Source organism: Ictidomys tridecemlineatus, chromosome 8 (assembly GCF_052094955.1).
Source record: "Ictidomys tridecemlineatus isolate mIctTri1 chromosome 8, mIctTri1.hap1, whole genome shotgun sequence".
Taxonomy (NCBI): domain Eukaryota; kingdom Metazoa; phylum Chordata; class Mammalia; order Rodentia; family Sciuridae; genus Ictidomys; species Ictidomys tridecemlineatus.
Window position 1 is genome coordinate 156608344 of NC_135484.1, and position 19002 is coordinate 156627345.

General features: G+C 46.6%; 2 protein-coding genes and 2 non-coding genes across 4 annotated transcripts; all 4 read right to left on the reverse strand.

Annotated features, from left to right (window-relative positions):
* Window positions 1-807: 807 nt before the first annotated feature.
* On the reverse strand, window positions 808-1369 carry LOC101973285 (histone H2A type 1). Its single transcript, XM_013363675.4, has one exon. It carries the CDS (start codon window positions 1344-1346, stop codon window positions 954-956), a length of 393 nt encoding a protein of 130 aa, XP_013219129.1. The 5' UTR covers window positions 1347-1369; the 3' UTR covers window positions 808-953.
* A 6807-nt stretch (window positions 1370-8176) lies between these two features.
* Window positions 8177-8248, reverse strand: Trnam-cau (transfer RNA methionine (anticodon CAU)). Its single transcript has one exon. It is a non-coding gene; the product is annotated as a tRNA-Met (tRNA).
* A 267-nt stretch (window positions 8249-8515) lies between these two features.
* On the reverse strand, window positions 8516-8586 carry Trnag-gcc (transfer RNA glycine (anticodon GCC)). Its single transcript has one exon. It is a non-coding gene; the product is annotated as a tRNA-Gly (tRNA).
* Window positions 8587-15702: 7116 nt separating this feature from the next.
* LOC101973572 (olfactory receptor 2B2) lies at window positions 15703-16730 on the reverse strand. The gene has a single exon (XM_005337098.4). The coding sequence runs from the start codon at window positions 16728-16730 to the stop codon at window positions 15789-15791; it is 942 nt and encodes a 313-aa protein (XP_005337155.1). The 3' UTR covers window positions 15703-15788.
* Between the last annotated feature and the right edge of the window lie 2272 nt (window positions 16731-19002).

Genomic DNA, 19002 nt, shown 5'->3' on the forward strand with positions numbered 1-19002 from the left:
AATGGTGCTGCAAGGACCTGAATTTATACTGACGATCTCATCCTGATTGGTCAGAGCTGTTGCAGCTGTAACTTGATTGGCTTCTAATTCAATCTTTGTTTCTTACCCCCCTCCTCCGAGCCGTTTTCCTCTGGGCCATTTTTCTCTTCTGAGAGACGTATTTTGTTTACGGTTTCAAACAAATAAGATCTAATGAAAATAGAATTGGAATTGGAATTCGTGGGAGTCCGTCTAAACTGTTCTTAAACCAAAGCATTTTTTGAAGCTTTGCTTCCTATTTCAGATAAATTGAAAAAGTTACGAGTAGAATGATGCAATCGTCAGTATATAAAAGTGTTTCATAACTACTTTTAACGATTGTACCAAAGCCAGAAAAAAAAAAAGTTTGAAAATAGATTGGCACAGTGGCTCCTGGAACATGAAAACTTGTTTGTCTTGCCTGGTGTGGGGAAGTAGTGGTTGGGGCACGTGGGGCGAAGGGTTAGAAGTGTGCTCGACTATGATACCAATGCTATCCGACATAACTGAGGGTGATGCAGGCAAATGGTTGCTTGGTTCAAGGTTCCCTTACTATCCGCGGAGTGATGTTTGCATTGATGTATACTAAGGTCTTTTACAGTAAATATAAGCAGACCTGAAAGGCCCTTTGTTAGGAAGGAATTCTAGTTGACTATGAGACCATCAAGCTCTCCTATAAAAAAAAAAAAACCTGAAAAATAAGTCATCTTAACATCACACTCACAAAAATGTTTATGTAACGAGCCGGAAATATTTAGAGGAAGGGGACGATATAGAATGGGAGGGGGGTTCTATTCTTGATCTTACTACTTCAATATGCTTAAAACACAAGCACCTCGACACACTCAGAGAATAAAGTGCTGAGTTCTTCCTCAGAAACGGTAGGTGGCTCTGAAAAGAGCCTTTGGTTTTAGGAAGATTAGGTTATAGGGACTTCACTTTCCCTTGGCCTTGTGGTGGCTCTCGGTCTTCTTGGGCAGCAGCACGGCCTGGATGTTGGGCAGGACACCGCCCTGCGCGATGGTGACTTTGCCCAGCAGCTTGTTGAGCTCCTCGTCGTTGCGGATGGCCAGCTGCAGGTGGCGCGGGATGATGCGCGTCTTCTTGTTGTCGCGGGCCGCGTTGCCAGCCAGCTCCAGGATCTCGGCCGTCAGGTACTCGAGCACCGCCGCCAGGTAGACGGGCGCGCCGGCCCCGACCCGCTCGGCATAGTTGCCCTTGCGCAGAAGGCGGTGGACTCTGCCCACGGGGAACTGCAGGCCCGCCCGGGAAGAGCGCGTCTTGGCCTTGGCGCGAGCCTTGCCACCCTGCTTGCCGCGTCCAGACATGACGTGTGCGCTCAAACTACACCAAAAACGTGTGTGAAGAGAACAAAAAACCCCACACACTTTATAGCCACTTTGGGCGCGAAAAAGAAGCTGAGCCATTGGCTGAAGTTGTAAGTTCATTTTAAATATTGTAAAATCAATTTCTAAAACACGCATTTTGATTGGACAATACCGAGCCGTGAGCTCCATATATCCTCCAATCACAAGTTAGACTCTGCTGCGAGTTGCGTTCTAACTAAGGAGGACCGGACCCGACTCGTAGTGGTTCTCTTTTGGGTACTTAAGGGTTCCTGTACCCGAGCCAGTGGAGTCTGCCTCGGTCCCCACGAGGGCTCCAAGGAGGTGCGGAGCAGGGCGCCGAAGTAGGATGGAGAGAATCGCGTACGAGTTCTGGGAGACCCTGGCCACGGTGCGCCTGCCGCTGCCCAAGTACACCACCGCCACGTGGGCTCGCCAATGGCTGCCTGTACAACAAAGGTGCTCTTCAGAGCCAACCACGCTTCCATCGAAAGTAGCAGATACATATTTATTGTTTTGTTTCCTTCAGTGAAGCTGGGAAGAATCCGCAGGCGCGGCAGAACGTAAAAAGCGCTGCAAAGGTTAGGCTTAGAGGCAGTGTCAGGTTAGTTTGTGTTCCCTATCGCGTTCGGAAAAAGTATTGAAGTTTTCTTTTCTGCTACAATAGCCAAAACTCGCTTTTGGCAACGTAATTAATTCACTGAACTCCCGGAAGTAGCAGTACTTGAAAAACCCCGCCAGGGGTTGCAAGTTGTCACGGGGTCGTGCTTTTCAAAGAAAAAGTTGTTTTTAGGGGCTGGGATTGTGGCTCAGATGTAGAGTGCTCGCCTAGCAAGCAGGAGGCACTGGGTTTGATCCTCAGGACCACGTAAATGTAGAATAAAGATTTTGTGTCCACCTAAAACTTAATAAATTTTTTTTAAAAAAGGAGTTATTTGGAAGGTAAAATTAAGAATTGTTATTTGCGCCCGTTTCGCATAAGCTCTGCAGTGCTGCACATAGGTGAGCTGAAATGATTCGCATCCAAGCACAACAGGCCAGGGAAGCTCCTTCAGGTTAAAATGTTGAGCAAGGAACCCAGCAACGTGGAGAAGCCACTTTCTTAGAATCTTTAATCAGGAGATATGCATTTGCTGGTTCAGAGAGGTAGCTATCAGGCTGGGATTTGAGAGTCCATGATTTGATTATCAGCAAAAGAGGTTGGAGAACCTAGTGCATAAAGAACAGGGATCCAGCAAGGCCACAGAGGTAGGCAGAGAGCCAGACGCCATGGCTTGCTAGGAGTATTCTGGAGACTTTCAATGCTTGATGTAAAATTCCTCAATCTCTCCCTCCCCAGTATCCCAATGGTGCTTAAATTCTCCTTTCTGGCATTTCATAGTATTAATACCCTCTGCCACCGTGTTATCCTCTCTGCCATAGAACACTTGTATTGTAAATCCATGTTCTACCCTCCCAGGATCTCACCAGAGACTCCAAAACCACCATTTAAGGCTTCTTTCTTGCTCTGTCTTCGCTTTCCTTGAAGCTATGGGTTGCTTTCTCTGTCTTGTCAGTTCCAGGCCACAAAGAGCCCCAAAGTCATACTAATAGGCCAGCGGATCTTGAAAAACGCACGGATTTATGGTTTACTTTTCTAAAACAGGGTTTCCTCCCTCAGTTCTGCGCCGTCATTCAGGCTGGACGCACTGGGACTGGGGACAGTCCTCGGAAGAGCTGCCTTCCTGGTGTTCCTGAATTTGTAGGCCTCACAATTGTCACCTCCCTTCATTCCTTGCTTTCTGGGAAGACTGCTCCGTGCCTTTGAGGGATGAACCTCCGGGAGCCGGCGGGAGAAGACTTATTGTCCTCTTCTGCCATCGTGTGGTAGAAGACAAGCACACGCCCAAGGCGCTGTTCTAAGGGAACTGAGACCATCTCTGTGCTGCAGTCTGCATGTTAGAGGAAGGTTTCCACTGAAGGTTTTAACTGAAGGATTGAAGTTTAAGCGTGGAGGAGGGTAGGCGAATGGGGAGGGCAGGGGAGTGGAGGGAGAGAGGGGCCATACTGTGGTATGATCAAACTGTCCAAAACAAAAACAAACAAAATTGTCTGTATCCTAAAATAAATGAAAATAATAGGATCATGCTTTCTAGTTCTGGCCCTCAAAATAACAAATACCTAACTATTTCCTATAAACCTAAACACTGACAAAAAACAATGATCTTCCCGAGTTTTGCGAGGCTGCTGTTGGAAGGTTTGTCATGACTTGAAGTTTAGATGTGAAGTGTCACCCAAAAGCTCGTGTGGGAGAATGCAAGGAAGTTTAGAGGTGAAATGAATGGCACCTGAGTGTCTTAACTGAATCAGAGGATTAATTCTCTGATATGCATCAACTGGGTGGTAATTGTAGGCAGGTGGGGTGTGGCTGGAGGGGATAAGTCAACAGGGGCATTTTGTTTTTTTTTTAAATTTTTTATTTTGGGGGTGTTATGCTCCAATTCGGGACCCCCAAAAGACCACCAGAGACCAAGATTGGTGTAAGCAGCATAGAGGCATGTATTGCGAGCTAGCTGGGTCCTCCGCGCCCGCACACACACAGCAACTGGTGACGCTGAGAGGCCAGGGTTTGCAGCAGTTTTATGCACTCTTTGGGGAAGGCAGGGACTTCACATACATCATAGCATCTCTTAGCAAATCATCACACACCGCAGGAAAAATCATAAAACAACTCTAAAACATGATTAGCACACTCACTGGCGGGAACAAGTTGGGTAGGGGTGATTGGTTACTACAAGAGGGAGATTTGTTTGAACTGATTGGTTTAAGCTGAGAGGGGTGAACATGCTGAACTACATGGTTTCCCAACACATAATCAACCACCATAAACTACTGGGGGGTCATCTGGCATCCCAGGTACTTCCCTGTCTCATGCTGATTGGTGGCTGCTAGGGGGCTGCTATGGGTCCCCACCTAGCCTGACTGAGTCAGAGACACCTGGCCCAGCAGATCTCTCCAGTTACTTGTAGATAAACAACTTGGCAGGGTGGGAATGTGCCTAGGAGTGCTCTGTGGGTCTTTCCAAGGACAAAGGTCATGTCCCTTCCTTGGACAGACAGCTCTGAGGTAGAGGCTGGTTTTTCAGGGGGGGGGGGTGTTATATTTTGTCCTTGGTAAGCTGAGCTATATTTCTGCTTCCTGGTGCCATGTCCTGAACTTCTTTCCTTCTCTACACTCCTCTGCCTTGATGATCTGCCTCACCTCTAGGCTCAGTGAGATGGAGTTGGCTGTCTATGAACTAAGACCTCTGAAACCATGAGTCCCAAATAAACTTTTTCTTCTATAAAATTATTCTTTTTGGTCACAGAGGCAAAAACAAAACAAACAAACAAAAAACCACCTAGGCTAAAACACCTAGGGGCAGGATGATTGTGTGACCAAGCTGAAGTTTTTCCACGGTGACCTGGCCAATGTAAACTTGGAAACCTCAATGACTGGCACATTTTCTTTTCCTTTTTCTCGTTAAACATGGTTGTTCTTATGTTCTGTCTGCTCTCTTGCCTTCTTTGCAGGTAGACTTTCTTTTTCAAATGTTTGTGAGTCCTCCTTTAACAGCTCTACTGCCTCACTGTGTCCAAACATCCTGTTAAAACTCCTGTGTTAATTCAGCAAGGTTGACAACAGCTATGGGTTGCGTTCTCTGTCTTGTCAGTTCCAGGCCACAAAGAGCCCCAAAGTCATACTAATAGGCCAGCGGATCTTGAAAAACCGCACGGATTTATGGTTTACTTTTCTAAAACAGGGTTTCCTCCCTCAGTTCTGCCACAAGCTGGGTGGCTTGAACAGCAGTTATTTTCTTGCAGTTCTGGAGGATGGAATTTCAAGATCTGGGTGTGGGTAGATTCAGTTTCCTCTGAGGCCTGCCCCTGGCTTGCAGAAGGCTCCCTCTGGTTGTGCTCTCTTGGACTTTTCTCTGCACATTTTCATCTGTGTCTCCTGGGTCCTATCAGGTTAGGCCTCCCCCCTTATGACCTCATTTAACCCTGATTACCTCTGTAATGAAAGAGGGTTTTTGTGCTGGGGATAGAACCCCAGACCTCAAGCATGCTGGGCAAATGCTTTACTCTTGAACTACACCCTTAGCCCACGAACTACCTCTTTAATGCAGGGTCTCACACCACAGGCAGTCAGGAGCCATTTTCTTTGAGTGTATACAGAAGTGAACTGAAGTAAAAATTAAAATTCTCCGCCGCTGACAGCAAGAAGTGGAAATAGTGGAGGGTGTGGGCATTGCTGCATTTGGCTTTTATTTTTAATTGACAAATCTGTTGTGTATGTTAATGGGGTGCAATGGATGTTCTGATATATGTGCACAATGTGTGTGATTAGCAAATCTGTCACCTCTCACCTCTGTCTCACTGTGATGTAGTCCCCTCTGCCTGAATTCCTTTGGTTCTATCTCTAGAACTCCCTGCCATTTCTTTGTGATTGATGCCTTCTTTTTTGTCTTACTGCTTCCTACAGTCTATTGAAATAAAGTACAGGATCTCTCAGATTAGGCTTAAATCAGCTATCTAATGAAATCTAACGGGTCACTGATCTAGTCTTTTTATTTTTTTCTGAGAGGTAGGAAGAACCAGTTGTTTTTGTCTGGTTTAAAGAAACATTTTGAGTGGGAAAAGATGTCAACTTGCATCTTATAGGGCAACACTTTTTTTTTTTTTTTTTTTTTTTTTAGAAGCAAGACTAATAGACTAAAAGTCAATGACAGACTTTTAGCTTGTTATGTTTGTTTTTTGCTATTTTGAGATAGGGTCTCACTATGTCGCCCAGGCATTCCTCAAACTCCTAGGCTCAAATCATCCTCCTGCCTCAGCCTCTTGCGTAGCTGGGACCACAGGCAGGACTTTCATGGGTCATGAAAGTCTTCAGAAGTCTGTGGCCTTTGAAAATCCTTCACCTGAAATATTCGCAGCGGGGTCTATCTTCTGTCCCTCTGCAGCTGGGAGGAAGTCTCTCAGCACTAGGAGGCCTGTGTTTTCAAGGTGAGATGTTCAAGAGTCAACTTAGTGCTTAGATAAAAACAGACTTCAGCTGAACACTGGGATGGAGAAGTAATAGGGAAGAAGAGGACTACTAATAAGAGGGTCTGAGTCATCACTGAGTTACAAGTGGACAGAGGAGACTCTAGGTAGGTACACTGCCATGGCGGGCAGAGCCTCCAGAAATGAGCTAATCCATGGGGGTTTGCATCTTTGATTGTCCTTGATTTATTAGACTATTTTACAACTCAATAGAGGGAGAATTTAAGTTGTAAAAACAATTGATAAAATACAAAAATTATTCCAGGTGGAGAGTGTAGAAAGGAAACAAGGCAGACATGGAGTCTCAGTTCCCTTTTCTCCTCCAAAACTCACAGAAACATGCAGTTCTCAGTTGGGAGCGTATCAGGCCACCCTAGGAAATTCTGAGATTGGGAAGTCTTCATCATTGGCATTCGAAGTACAAAGTGGGCCACTGAAGACTACACTTTGAGGAAGCAGAGGCTTGAGTTCTGTCTTCCAACCTGCTGCTTGTCAATCCACTTTCTGTGTGATTTACTGGTCTGGTCTTCCTGATCCCCTTCACCTCAATTAAAAGTGATCTCTAGAATGTCTTCCAGCACGAGTCTCCTCCTTGCGGGTCAGTGAAACTATCACAACAGATGCAATAAGATGACATTTGTTTCAGTTTTTGGAAGAGTGCTATATGAAGAGAATGTGTTTTGAGGCCTGTGGGCTGGCTCTTTCCAAAATGGTACATTTATACAACTGTACCCTTTTCGTTTCCATGTTTACCAATAGGAAACTACATAAAGCCAAGAACTAGTCCTTGTAGGAATTAGGAGGTAACAGAGTTCCCTACATTAAGATAGTATTCTTTATGTAGTCACAATGTCTTTGAAAAAACTAAAAATCCATTACTTGAATAAGTCCCATGAATAAATAGGAAATGATGGTTTATCTCGCTTGGCAATTATTGCAGGCAAATTACATGTGTCTTTGGAGATCTATGAGATTTAAAAATCTTGTCACGGAGAAGTGTTTTAAAATTCAAGACAGATGGCAATTGTATTGCCATATGTCCATATTTAGGCCAGACTGAAAATGGAGTGGGACAGATAAACATCAACGATACAGTTGCCCTAAGAAAGTGGATACAAGACTGGGGATGGAGTTGAACAGTACTTACATATCATGAATGGTTGTTCTTCATTAAAGTACGAAATAGATTTGTAGTCAATATCATGATATTAAATAATAGATTAATTCTGTGTGGTCCTTTTTGTATTCTTCCATAGTTTTTTAAAAAGTAAAAGACAGTGAAGGATAACGTTGAATACGGGTGTCCAATGAATTAGACATTGTGGTTTTTAACTAATATTAAACAAAACAGAACCTAAGATGTGCCAGGTGGCACCAGACCTTGTTCTTAGAACAATGAAAAACTAGTGTTAAGACACAAGGTCGATCCTGGTGAACTGACTTCCCATGGGGAGAAAATACTAAGAGAGTAAACAAAATGCAGTATATTAATAAATGCCGAGGAGGAACACGGCAGGCATTGTTGGGAGAGCCATTTTACATAAAGCTATTTCCTTTCAGGTGAAGTGGCAGGAATTTACTTCTGGCTCACAGTATGATAGGAGCAGAGATAGAAATATTCCCAGTGATGGGTTAATATTAATTCATCGCGTCGCATTTCTTATCCGAAGTCTGCTTTCTGAAACGTGTATTAAAATTTTAGAAGAATTTCTGGGTGAAAACATCCTTGAAAAGGAAGGACGAAAAGGCTAGCAGAGGATGGTTTCGATCCATCGACCTCTGGGTTATGGGCCCAGCACGCTTCCGCTGCGCCACTCTGCTGCTTGGCCCCGACGCTAGATAATAGCACCTTTATCATTTCCACAGAAGGGCTCCCCGCCGCATCCCACCTTCAGCTTCTTGCAAGCGAATTGTTTGTCCTGGTTCATTCCTAAATAAAAGAACCCAGAGGGAAACTGACTGGAAAGTTCCCAGAGAAGAGCAGCTTGATGTTCCCGCAGGAAATTAGCCCTTCTGCATGCAGCCTGCTGGCTTCGTTCTCCGTGGGGAGGCAATGGCGAGAAGGTTAAAAAGCACAAAACACTGAGCTGCATTGGCCGGGAATCGAACCCGGGCCTCCCGCGTGGCAGGCGAGAATTCTACCACTGAACCACCAATGCTTTGCTGGTGACCTTCCCTCATGGTACTAAGAATGTTTGCTTTGCCTTTTTTTTTTTAAAATCAAACTGTTGACATATTTTCCTTTCAAAAAAGTAAGCTTCAGTAATTTCACTTTTACTAACAGAGCTTCAGCGGCCCTTCTTTCTGCTTTCTCAGGGAAATCCCACTCACTATGAATTGAAAGCCTCAGGCAGCGACAAAGGTGGACTCTCGCAGCTGGACCGGGTCGAGGCGGATCCGTGGGGGAACTTGCGGTGCCCTGAGGCTCGCGCGGGGTCTCGGGGCCGTGGGGGCGGGGTCTCGGGGCCGTGGGGGCGGGGTCTCGGGGCCGTGGGGGCGGGGTCGTTAGGGTCAAGGCGGTGCCGTGCGCCTCGGGCCCTCAGGGTTGTTGGGGGCCGTGCACGTCGGGGACCTGAGGGTCGTGGGGGGCCGCGCGTCGGGGCCCTGAGGGTCGTGGGGGGCCGCGCGTCGGGCCCTGAGGGTCGTGGGGGGCCGAGCGTCGGGGCCCTGAGGGTCGTGGGGGGCCGCGTGTCGGGGCCCTGAGGGTCGTGGGGGGCCGCGCGTCGCGGTCCTGAGGGTCGTGGGGGGCCGCGCGTCGGGGCCCTGAGGGTCGTGGGGGGCCGCGCGTCGGGGCCCTGAGGGTCGTGGGGGGCCGAGCATCGGGGCCCTGAGGGTCGTGGGGGGCCGCGCGTCGGGCCCTGAGGGTCGTGGGGGGCCGAGCGTCGGGGCCCTGAGGGTCGTGGGGGGCCGCGTGTCGGGGCCCTGAGGGTCGTGGGGGGCCGCGCGTCGGGGTCCTGAGGGTCGTGGGGGGCCGCGCGTCGGGGCCCTGAGGGTCGTGGGGGGCCGCGCGTCGGGGCCCTGAGGGTCGTGGGGGGCCGAGCGTCGGGACCCTGAGGGTCGTGGGGGGCCGCGCGTCGGGGCCCTGAGGGTCGTGGGGGGCCGAGCGTCGGGGCCCTGAGGGTCGTGGGGGGCCGCGCGTCGGGGCCCTGAGGGTCGTGGGGGGCCGAGCGTCGGGGCCCTGAGGGTCGTGGGGGGCCGCGCGTCGCGGTCCTGAGGGCCGTGGGGGGCCGCGCGTCGGGGCCCTGAGGGCCGTGGGGGGCCGCGCGTCGGGCCCTGAGGGCCGTGGGAGGCCGCGCTTCGGGGCCCTGAGGGTCTTGGGGGGGCTGCAAGTCGGGGCCCTGAGGGTCGTGAGGGTCGTGGGGGGCCGCGTGTTGGGGCCCTGAGGGTCGTGGGGGGCCGAGCATCGGGGCCCTGAGGGTCGTGGGGGGCTGCCCGTGGGCCCTGAGGGTCTTGAGGGTCGTGGGGGGCTGCGCTTTGGGCCCTCAGGGTTGTTGGGGGCTGAGCCTGTCCGGGTCCTGAGGGTCGTGGGCGGCTGCGCAATGACACTGTTAGCAAAGATACCAAGTTACAATTTGTTGTAGATTACAGTTTGTTGTCTCAGTCCAGGTAAAGCATTTTCTCAATAGATTAACTCACAGTCCAGGTCTGCAGGCAGCTAGCTTAAATCAGAGTCCAGGTAAGTTCTGCAGGCAGCTAGCTTGATCTGTCCGGTTCTCAGCCGAAGTCTCCTCCGGTTTTCAGGTTTTCAGCAACACTGGAAATTCTTCCACTTTCTTTTTCACCGGCACTGGGATGAAGGCAGGAACTCTGCAACGCTGGCTAAAGAAAATCCTGTAGCATTCCACTAAGAAAACAACCTTCTGAACAATTTAGTACATTATCTCAAGATTTTTTTTACATTTGAAATAAGCCTTAATAGTGCTTATTACTCATTAGCTTCCAGGTGTGGGAAAGCCATTGTAGCTTAGTTATTGGCATTGAAAATGACCAAACATCAGGGATGCTGGTAGCGTCTTCTGCCAGCTGTAGCATCCTGGGCAGCCCCAGATGGCCCTGGGGAGAGTCCCGGACTCAAACTGCTTCCAGGCACAGGGAGCAAGAACCTGCGAGGCTGTGCCTCCGGGTCAGGTCTAGATTTGGGCTCCCGGCAGTGGAAGAGACGACTGCCACCACTTGGAAAGCCCTTGCTGCGCCATGACTGGCTCGTGCACATGGCGGCTGCTGCACTGATTCACGCACCCTCCAGTAACGAAAAGTATTTAGTAATAGCCTTTTGCTGCAACTTTTTTTCTGATAATCCTTCTTCTTCTGAACTTTCTTTTTCTTTCTGACTAGAGTTCCTGGGCTCTTATCAACACATGCCCTAACTATTCTTGGTTCCACTGGGGTGCCTCTTTCCCTTATCAATTTACTTCTCACCCCTTCCATATTTTCATCATAAAGACAATACAATACACTGAGACAAAACAAGACACAAACATACTGCATCAATCTTCTCCATTTTCTTGAAATGGCCATTTTTCCTCTCACCCTATCTGCCTAGGGACGAGCAGATTGCTCCCGTCCTATCTATGGACGGGCAGCTTTTTTTCGTCACTTACCCCCAAGTGTCCTGGGGCTCCCCGTAACGGGCCACCATCTGCGGGGGGGGGGGGTGACGAATAACTTCTGTAGATTAATACAGCAGGAATGGGAGCCATTTATTGTAGGACAACAGAGCTATTTATACATTTTGCACAGCTTATCTTAATTAGCATAAACTATATACATCAGTCAACCAATAAGGAATCTCCACACTTAATGGCTCGCTTTTGTTACTTCTCAAACCACTCCCTCTGGCATTTTGCCAGGCACCATCCAGACTTGTTTGCAAACTCTACATTCCCCTGGCAAAATACCAGGCGCCATCCTGACTTGATTACAGACTCCAACAGAACAACCTGCTTCCTGACAGGTATGTTTGCTAAAGTACGTTTTCTCTGCAAAAGGGCAGCTTTTCAGAGCTCCTCCTGAATCTGCAGTCTATTAAAACATGCCACAGGAGTGTATTTTGGGATGGCACACCAGACTTCTGCAGTCATCTTTTGGGGAAGTGTGTCCTAAGCATCCACATTGGCAGACTGTACAGCTATAGGAAAGAATGAAATCCTGTCTATTGGAGATCATGTGTCAAGTATGCTAAGCCAGGCACAGAAGGACAAGTACTGCACATCTCTTAGTGGAACAAGAACAAGTCCATCTCACAGGAATCGAGAGTAGAGTGGGGGAGTCAGAATATAGAGAGAATGGAGAAGCTGACCAGTGGGCCCAAGTCAGATGAGGCCAGAGGCTCTGTTGTGATGCTGCACAATAGGATGACTATGGATAACCATTATGCCCTGCACATTTCACAGAGTGGGAAGACAGTTCTTTGATTGTCTTCCCCATATAGAAGTGACAAATGCTTGAAGAGATATGTTTAACCTGATTTAAACACTACTCAATATATGCATGTATCAAAACACCACATGATAGGCCATTAGCATGCACATTTTATATTTTATCTAATCAGTTTAAATAAACTTAATTTATAAATATAAAAGAATGAAGTCTATATTTTATAGACAGTGTATACTGGGTTTGTTTTTATACAATCTGGAACATCCCCTCCTCACAAAATGTTAATTTTATGATGGGCTGTCGAGTTTCTCATAACTAAAACACTCGAGGTCACTCCAGGTGAACTGGACTGTAGGAAATAATCACACAAGAGACAGAGATACCTTTTTCTTTGGGTCCTGTGATGGCTTTTCTGACCTTAATGGTCCACAAAAAGAGAGAGCAGAGCGTGTTTCTGCGCTCATGCTGAACCCTTTTATTGGGGAGAAGCCATTCAAATGAGGTAAGGGGTCAGGTTTCAGGGGATTGAGTCTAGCTTCATGATGTCTGCTGTCAGCAGATTGACTGACATCTAGGAAGGCCACACCCAAAGGCAGAGCAAGAGAAGGGGACACACAAAGGGAGTTTCCATGGAACATTCTATCCCAAACAGGGCAAAGGGGTAGGATTATAAAGGAATAGGTGAGTGTAGCCCAACCCCAGGGTAGGCCTACTCAGAAGACTGGCCTTGCTATCAGAGTAGGGGAAAAGGCTGAGTCACGAGTCTTGGCTCTACTGTGAGAGACTACAGTGATCTTTCAGATCCCATGGTGCATCAGGACTGGAAGGCGTGCTAACTCAATGTGGCTCCCCACCATGGGCTACACAGTTCTCAACAATACAGATGGTATAGTGTGTTGAGTGATGCCCTCTACCCCCAAAAAGACATGTCTACATGGTAATGCCTGTAATCTGTGAAAGTTACCTGCAAAAAACATTGTAAGGAAGTTCAAGGGGAGGCATTCATTTAAATTATCTGGGTGGATTCTGGATCCCATCATGAATCCTTAGGATACAGGCAGAGGTTTGACAGAAGTGCCCAAGGAAGAGAAGAATGTAGCTCCCTTCCCCACAGGTGAGAGTCAGGTGGCTCCAGGGAAGAAGCACCCAGGGAGCACAGAGCACCCTTCAGGGCCCTGCACTTTCTCCTCCATACTCCAGCCTGAGTATGGCCTTGGCTGACCCTGGATTTCAGACTGTGGCCTCTGGAACTTAAAAAAACTTAAGTTCTGGTGTCTTAAGCCACCATCATGTGGCAGTTTGCTTTAGCAAGGAACTAATACCATTGGTTACTTCACTTGATCCAAAATTTTATTTTATAGAAATTATTTTGATATCCAACTGGATTCCTCTTATATTGTATTGGTAAAGCCATGGGCTTCTTGGTTGGAAGGGATCTTACAAGCTGTGTAGCCCAGTTTCCTCCAGTGTTGAAATTATATCTCCACAGAGCTGTCTGCCCACCAAGTCATTCCGTGTTTTCCAGGGCTGACTTGTATGTGCAAAGGCAGAATAGCTTTCCCAGCCCTTCTCTTACATGCTGCAAGGGATCACCTCAGTCTGACATTTCCCCCAGGTTTGATTATAGCTATGGTTTTCCTTACCTGTATTGGTTCCTTTGATCATTAACAGGTTAAATGATTTTGACAAATTTGATTTCACTGTAGGAAGTTCCTAAAACAGAATTTAAAGAAGAAATGCATTGTGTCGGTTTCTTAACTCAATCTCGGCATTCCTTTTTCCCACATGCCAGAATGCTCAACTGTTTCATCACAGTGAGAGTCTTTATTATATCATGCTAAACAATCTGTCAATTTTCACCTATTATTTAGAAATGTGACCTTTATGAAACAAACTTCACTGTGCTCATGACCACCCTTGGTGCTTGGTGCTTGGTGCGAGCCACTTGCTCTGCTTGGCCTAAGCATTCCCTGCTCCACATGGACACACCCAAAGCTCCAGAGCTCTTGAGGAAGCATGGTGGTCTCACTCCATGCTTCAGCCACGGTTCTGTGCTGGTGTTTTAGTTTGGTAGACAGCTCTTAAATGCAAATCTCCAAACCAACAGCTTATCAGCCTCTGATTATCAGCACCCATTCCCAGGTGAGACCCTCGGGGATTCACTGCCTGTCCTATTTCCACACCCTGCAGAAGGTACAATGAAGTAAAATGTCCATATTGAGTCATGCTAAATTCCACCTCTTTCTTCATTGCTTTTGTTTTTAAGTTCTATTTTTAGATTTTATGACAACATTTCTCTCCCTTTAGTGTTATTTTTAGCTTGTTATTTTTAGCCTGTCCTCATTCAGTTCATGCCATGTATCACTAAATGCCCATTCTAGTAGGACAGAGATGTATGTCTGTGGCAGTAGGGCTTCTTTCCAAGGCCTAGTATTGTATTTTCACTTTGAGTAGGGTTTCACAAGCAGATGGGAACAAACAATTGTTGTATCATCTTGATCATCATTGCTCCATATTATGCAAAAGCATGATGAGAAATTTTGCAAACTCTACTCAGAAATCAACCATGTCACACACACACAATATTCCCTACTGTAATCAGTCTGTAGCTTCTAAAGCACTGAAATTTATATTTTTGTTGTCGTTGTTCTAAATGAATCTAGAATGGAGTTCAGTGATCATATATTTATTTACAAATTATTTTATTATATATATTTATAAATATCTTGATAGCAAAATATTTATGGAATTTTGTTGTGAATCTCTTTAAAATTTACTAGTACACAATATATTGAATCAATTGTTCATTTCAGAAAACATAAAAAGAGTGAACTGAATTTTAGAAGTCCTCCAAGGGACTTGGATGTATGTCACAGTGTTAAGATAAATCATGGCATTATAGTGAGGCAAAATATCAGTTGTTACTATAAGACGTTGAGGAAAAAATGACCTAATGGTGTTTCTTAGTTATCGCATTTTCTGTTTTTGATATATTTGGTGGAAGAAAGCATTGGAAAAAGAAGGATAGTGAATAAGCAGTTAATTGCAATGCAACATATCACACAATTAACCAGGTAGTTAACTAACCCAGCTACTAACCCAGGAGGCAGTTACCACCATGCAGATAGTTCCTTCACACTTTGATGAGTTCTAAAGTCCTAGTGCAAGAAAAACAAGTCACAGTCTGTGCTTCCTGAGGGCTGAGTACTGAGCTAACTGCTTGCCTCCTAGAAGAAGATCATTGAACATGCAGTGGATGTGGTTATGTGATGAGCTACCCAGACTTCACGCAGAAAGAGAGAATATACACAGTAGGAGAAATCAGAAAGAAAAGTGTCAGGAGGCAGTGACTTGATTCGGATGTGAGCTGCAGCTGCAGTTTTATTTGGTGGATGGGGTGGGATGGAATTTCAATGCAGGAGAAGTGGAAAGCACAGAAGCAAGACTGGGAGATCAGAGTGAAACTCTGGGAAAAATTATCATGGATTTTAGTATTGCGAATAATGTTGCAATTTAGGCTAGGGCTACTAACCTTGTGTTTATAATCAAGAAGGGGCTATGGGTAGCTTTATAGCCTTCTGTTAGATTTGCAAATGTCTAAAGGTCAGTGTGTGTGTGTGTGTGTGTGTGTGTGTGTGTGTGTGTGTGTGTGCATAAAAGCATTTTATTTCTGGGGGAAGAATTTCTGGGCTTTTAATTTAATCTCAAAGAAGTCCAAGACTCTTCTCCAAATATACTAACCAGGGTTTATAAAACTTGAGAATGTAAAGATTTAAAACTACAGAATTTGGGGGAGTCATAAAAGACTAGTTCTCAGGACCACCCAATAAACACACTGAAGCAGTAGAAACAAATGCAGTTCTCCATGGAAGCCTTTCATTTGCAGATCACCATGATCTTCTTGAGAGTAAAGCAGCAGAAAGGACTGAATTAAGCCATGTGAATCCTCTGGCCTCTATTAAGGCCTGCCATCAGGTATCCCTTACTTGTTTATTAAGAAGGCCCTTGAAATCAACCTTTTAAAAGCTCCCTTTACCTCCTTGTTCCTAAGGGTGTAGATGATGGGGTTCAGCATGGGTGTGATGATTCCATAGAAAAGAGACACCATCTTCCCCCGGTCCTTGGAGGTGGGAGATGGCGGCTGCAGGTACATGTAGATGGCAGTGCCATAGAAAAGTGTCACCACAATTAGGTGTGAGCCACATGTCCCAAATGCCTTTCTGCGACCTTCTGTTGACTGTATTCTCAGCACTGCTTGGACGATGAATGTGTAGGATATGAGGATGAGTGTCACGGGTATTAAGAGAAACAGCACGCTGATGAAGAACAGCTCAGCCTCGTTGGCTGTCGTGTCAGCACAGGACAGCTTGAGCAGCGCAGGCACCTCACAGAAAAAATGGTCCACTTCTCTGTGGCCACACAGCGGCATGTGGAGGGTCCAGGTGGACTGCAGAACCGAGTTGCTGAAGCCGCTAACCCAGGAGGCAGTTGCCAACTGAAGGCAGAGCCCATGGTGCATGATAACCGAGTACCGGAGTGGCCGGCAGATAGCCACAAACCTATCAAAGGACATGACGGCCAGCAGAAGGCATTCAGTGGAACCCAGGGCCAGGAAGATGAAGAGCTGGGCCACACAGCCGCCATAGCTGATCACCTTCCTGGTGCTGCGGATGTTCACCAGCATCTGTGGAACAGTGCTGGTGGTGTAGCAGAGGTCCAGAAGTGAGAGATTGGTGAGAAAGAAGTACATGGGGGTGTGGAGTTTAGGATCCAGATGAGACACAAGAATTATTGTCATATTGCCCAAGATGGTCAAGACGTAGGAGACCAGGAACACCACAAAGAGCGGAAGCTCTAGCCAGGGTCGATCTGAGAAACCCAGCAGGATGAACTCCTGTGGGGCACTCTCGTTAGCCCTGCTCATGATAAATGACCCGACCTTTGGTTTCCTGAAATAAAAAAAAATCAGTATATTAATAAACATATTCTTATTGATTATGTCAGTTTAGCTACTTATTTGGCTGGTGACTTGCACAAATTTATAGATTGATCATATTAAGAATGTGAAAAAAATTGGTAAAAATATAAATATATACTTGTTGAGGTATTTCAAAAATTGACAATTTTGTAACAGCTTCTTAGCAAGATGACTTTGAAAGTTAAAGCATATCAGCGATGTCTATATTCACAGGGCTTTCCCTTGGTATTTCATTGTTACTCGGTTCTCACTGCTTTCTATCAGGCAGATTAAGATGCTATTCCTGCCTTTCCACTGGTTCTAATTTATCCTCAATGCCTATGAGATTCCTTGGTTTGGGGATTAAATTGTTTAACCTCCCCTTTCCACTATTCCTGCCTACCTCCCAAATGAATGCAGATAGGCTCTTCCTAGATAGTCATCAGATGTAGTTTAAGGAGACACACTCTTCTACTTTTAGAAAATGTGGAACTTGTACAGGATGATTTAATAACATGGCATTTGAAATTGTCAGGCCTTGGGTCAGACAGTTCCCTTTCAGGTTAGTTATAGTGCTCTGGGAATGTTCTGGTCCTCTGCTCTTCAGGCTCCTCATTTGTTTTCCTGATATGTAGCATGATTGCACACTTCTTAGTCCACATGCTGCCCTCTAGAACAGGGGTATGAATGAAAGAAAGTGCAGTGATCCAAGGAACGAGGGGTTATGATGTTTAGACCTTCAGATTTCCTGGGTTGCCAGTGGAAAGGGTGCTGCCTGATGAAACTCACTTTCCATTCTTCATGTAATATCCAGTGATATTCAGAAGGCAGGGACACAGGGACCAGACCTAGCCATCAGCCCTAGGAACAGGGACACAGGGACCATCCCCAGCCCCTCAGCCCCAGCAACAGGGACCAGCCCCAGCCATCAGCCTCAGCAACAGACACACAGGAACCAACCCCAATCATTAGCCTCAGCAATAGGGTCATGGGGACCAGACTCAGCCATCAGCATTAGGAACAGGGACACAGAGACCAGACCCAGCTATCAGCCTCAGCAACAGAGACACAGGGACCATCTGTTGTGAAGTACAAATGTCCTCCGTGCATAGTGCCCAGGACAGAGAAGTGCTATGGTCTGCAGAGGAGCAATGCTCATATGAGAACTGTGATGCTCCTGGCAGAGACTGCTCAGAGCCTAACCCTGAAGGTCTAGTATGCCAACTCTCCCAAGGAAGTCTCAATGGTAATTAAACTATTTTATTAATATCAGAGTTTATATTATTCAGCTTTGTTCACATTTACCCAAAGGTGAGCAGTGTGTGTTTTAATTTTTCCTACTTATTATGGAATTGTCAGTCCCCTGAAAAATATCCCTTGACCTCGGCTGATATGAAATCTGAGACATACAGACAGATACAGAAGTGAAGTGATGTCCCAGTGTGTCTCTAAGAGAGAAGGAGCTACTAAACATAAAGGAGGAAAACAGTATCAGCCGCATGTTGGATGTAAACAGAAGGCTACCTTGAGCAGGTGAAGACAGTCTCACCCTAGGAACTGAGGTGGGCGTGCAAAGCCAACTTGACTTTCAAATCTGCCTTTTCTTCCCCCACTCTTTAATAAGTGTGTGTCACTTTAGAAATTTTTAAAAGATTGCCTACTCACCAGTTCGTTCTCTGCTTTCTTCTCTCAGACTAGCCTTGCTTTAGGGAACACTTTGGTTTCCATGCAGGTACTAATCTTCATAAGAAATCCAATTTCAAAAAACTCTTGATACTTCCTTAAAATTCAGGCAGAACCTAGGATCTAAAGGGTGGGCTGTGGGAGCATTTCATCTTCCTTTAGTCATAACATTTTGCCAGGGAAGCTAGGAATCCTGCACAGCAGGTTGCAGCTCAGTGACAGACGTCCCCCACTTCACAGAGTCCTTGAGTTGCACAGATTCCCTCAAACCCACATTGTCAGGGTGCCGTGTGCCTCGGGTGCACCCCTGCCATCCTGGTACAGCTGCAGATGAGTCACCTCTGCTCTGGGATTCCTGCGTGGTGTGGACGGTTATGATGTCCCGGCCTGCAGCACCAAGGAGGGGAGCGATCTTCCCTTACTGCCCGAGCCCTCTGGCCACCAGGGGCCAAGGCCTGTTCTCTCTCCAGTCTGGGTCTCAGCCCTTCCTGACCCAGTGCTGGATTTGGAGATTCTCCTTAGAACTCAGCAAGGCTGCCTCTTCAGGGATCCTCTG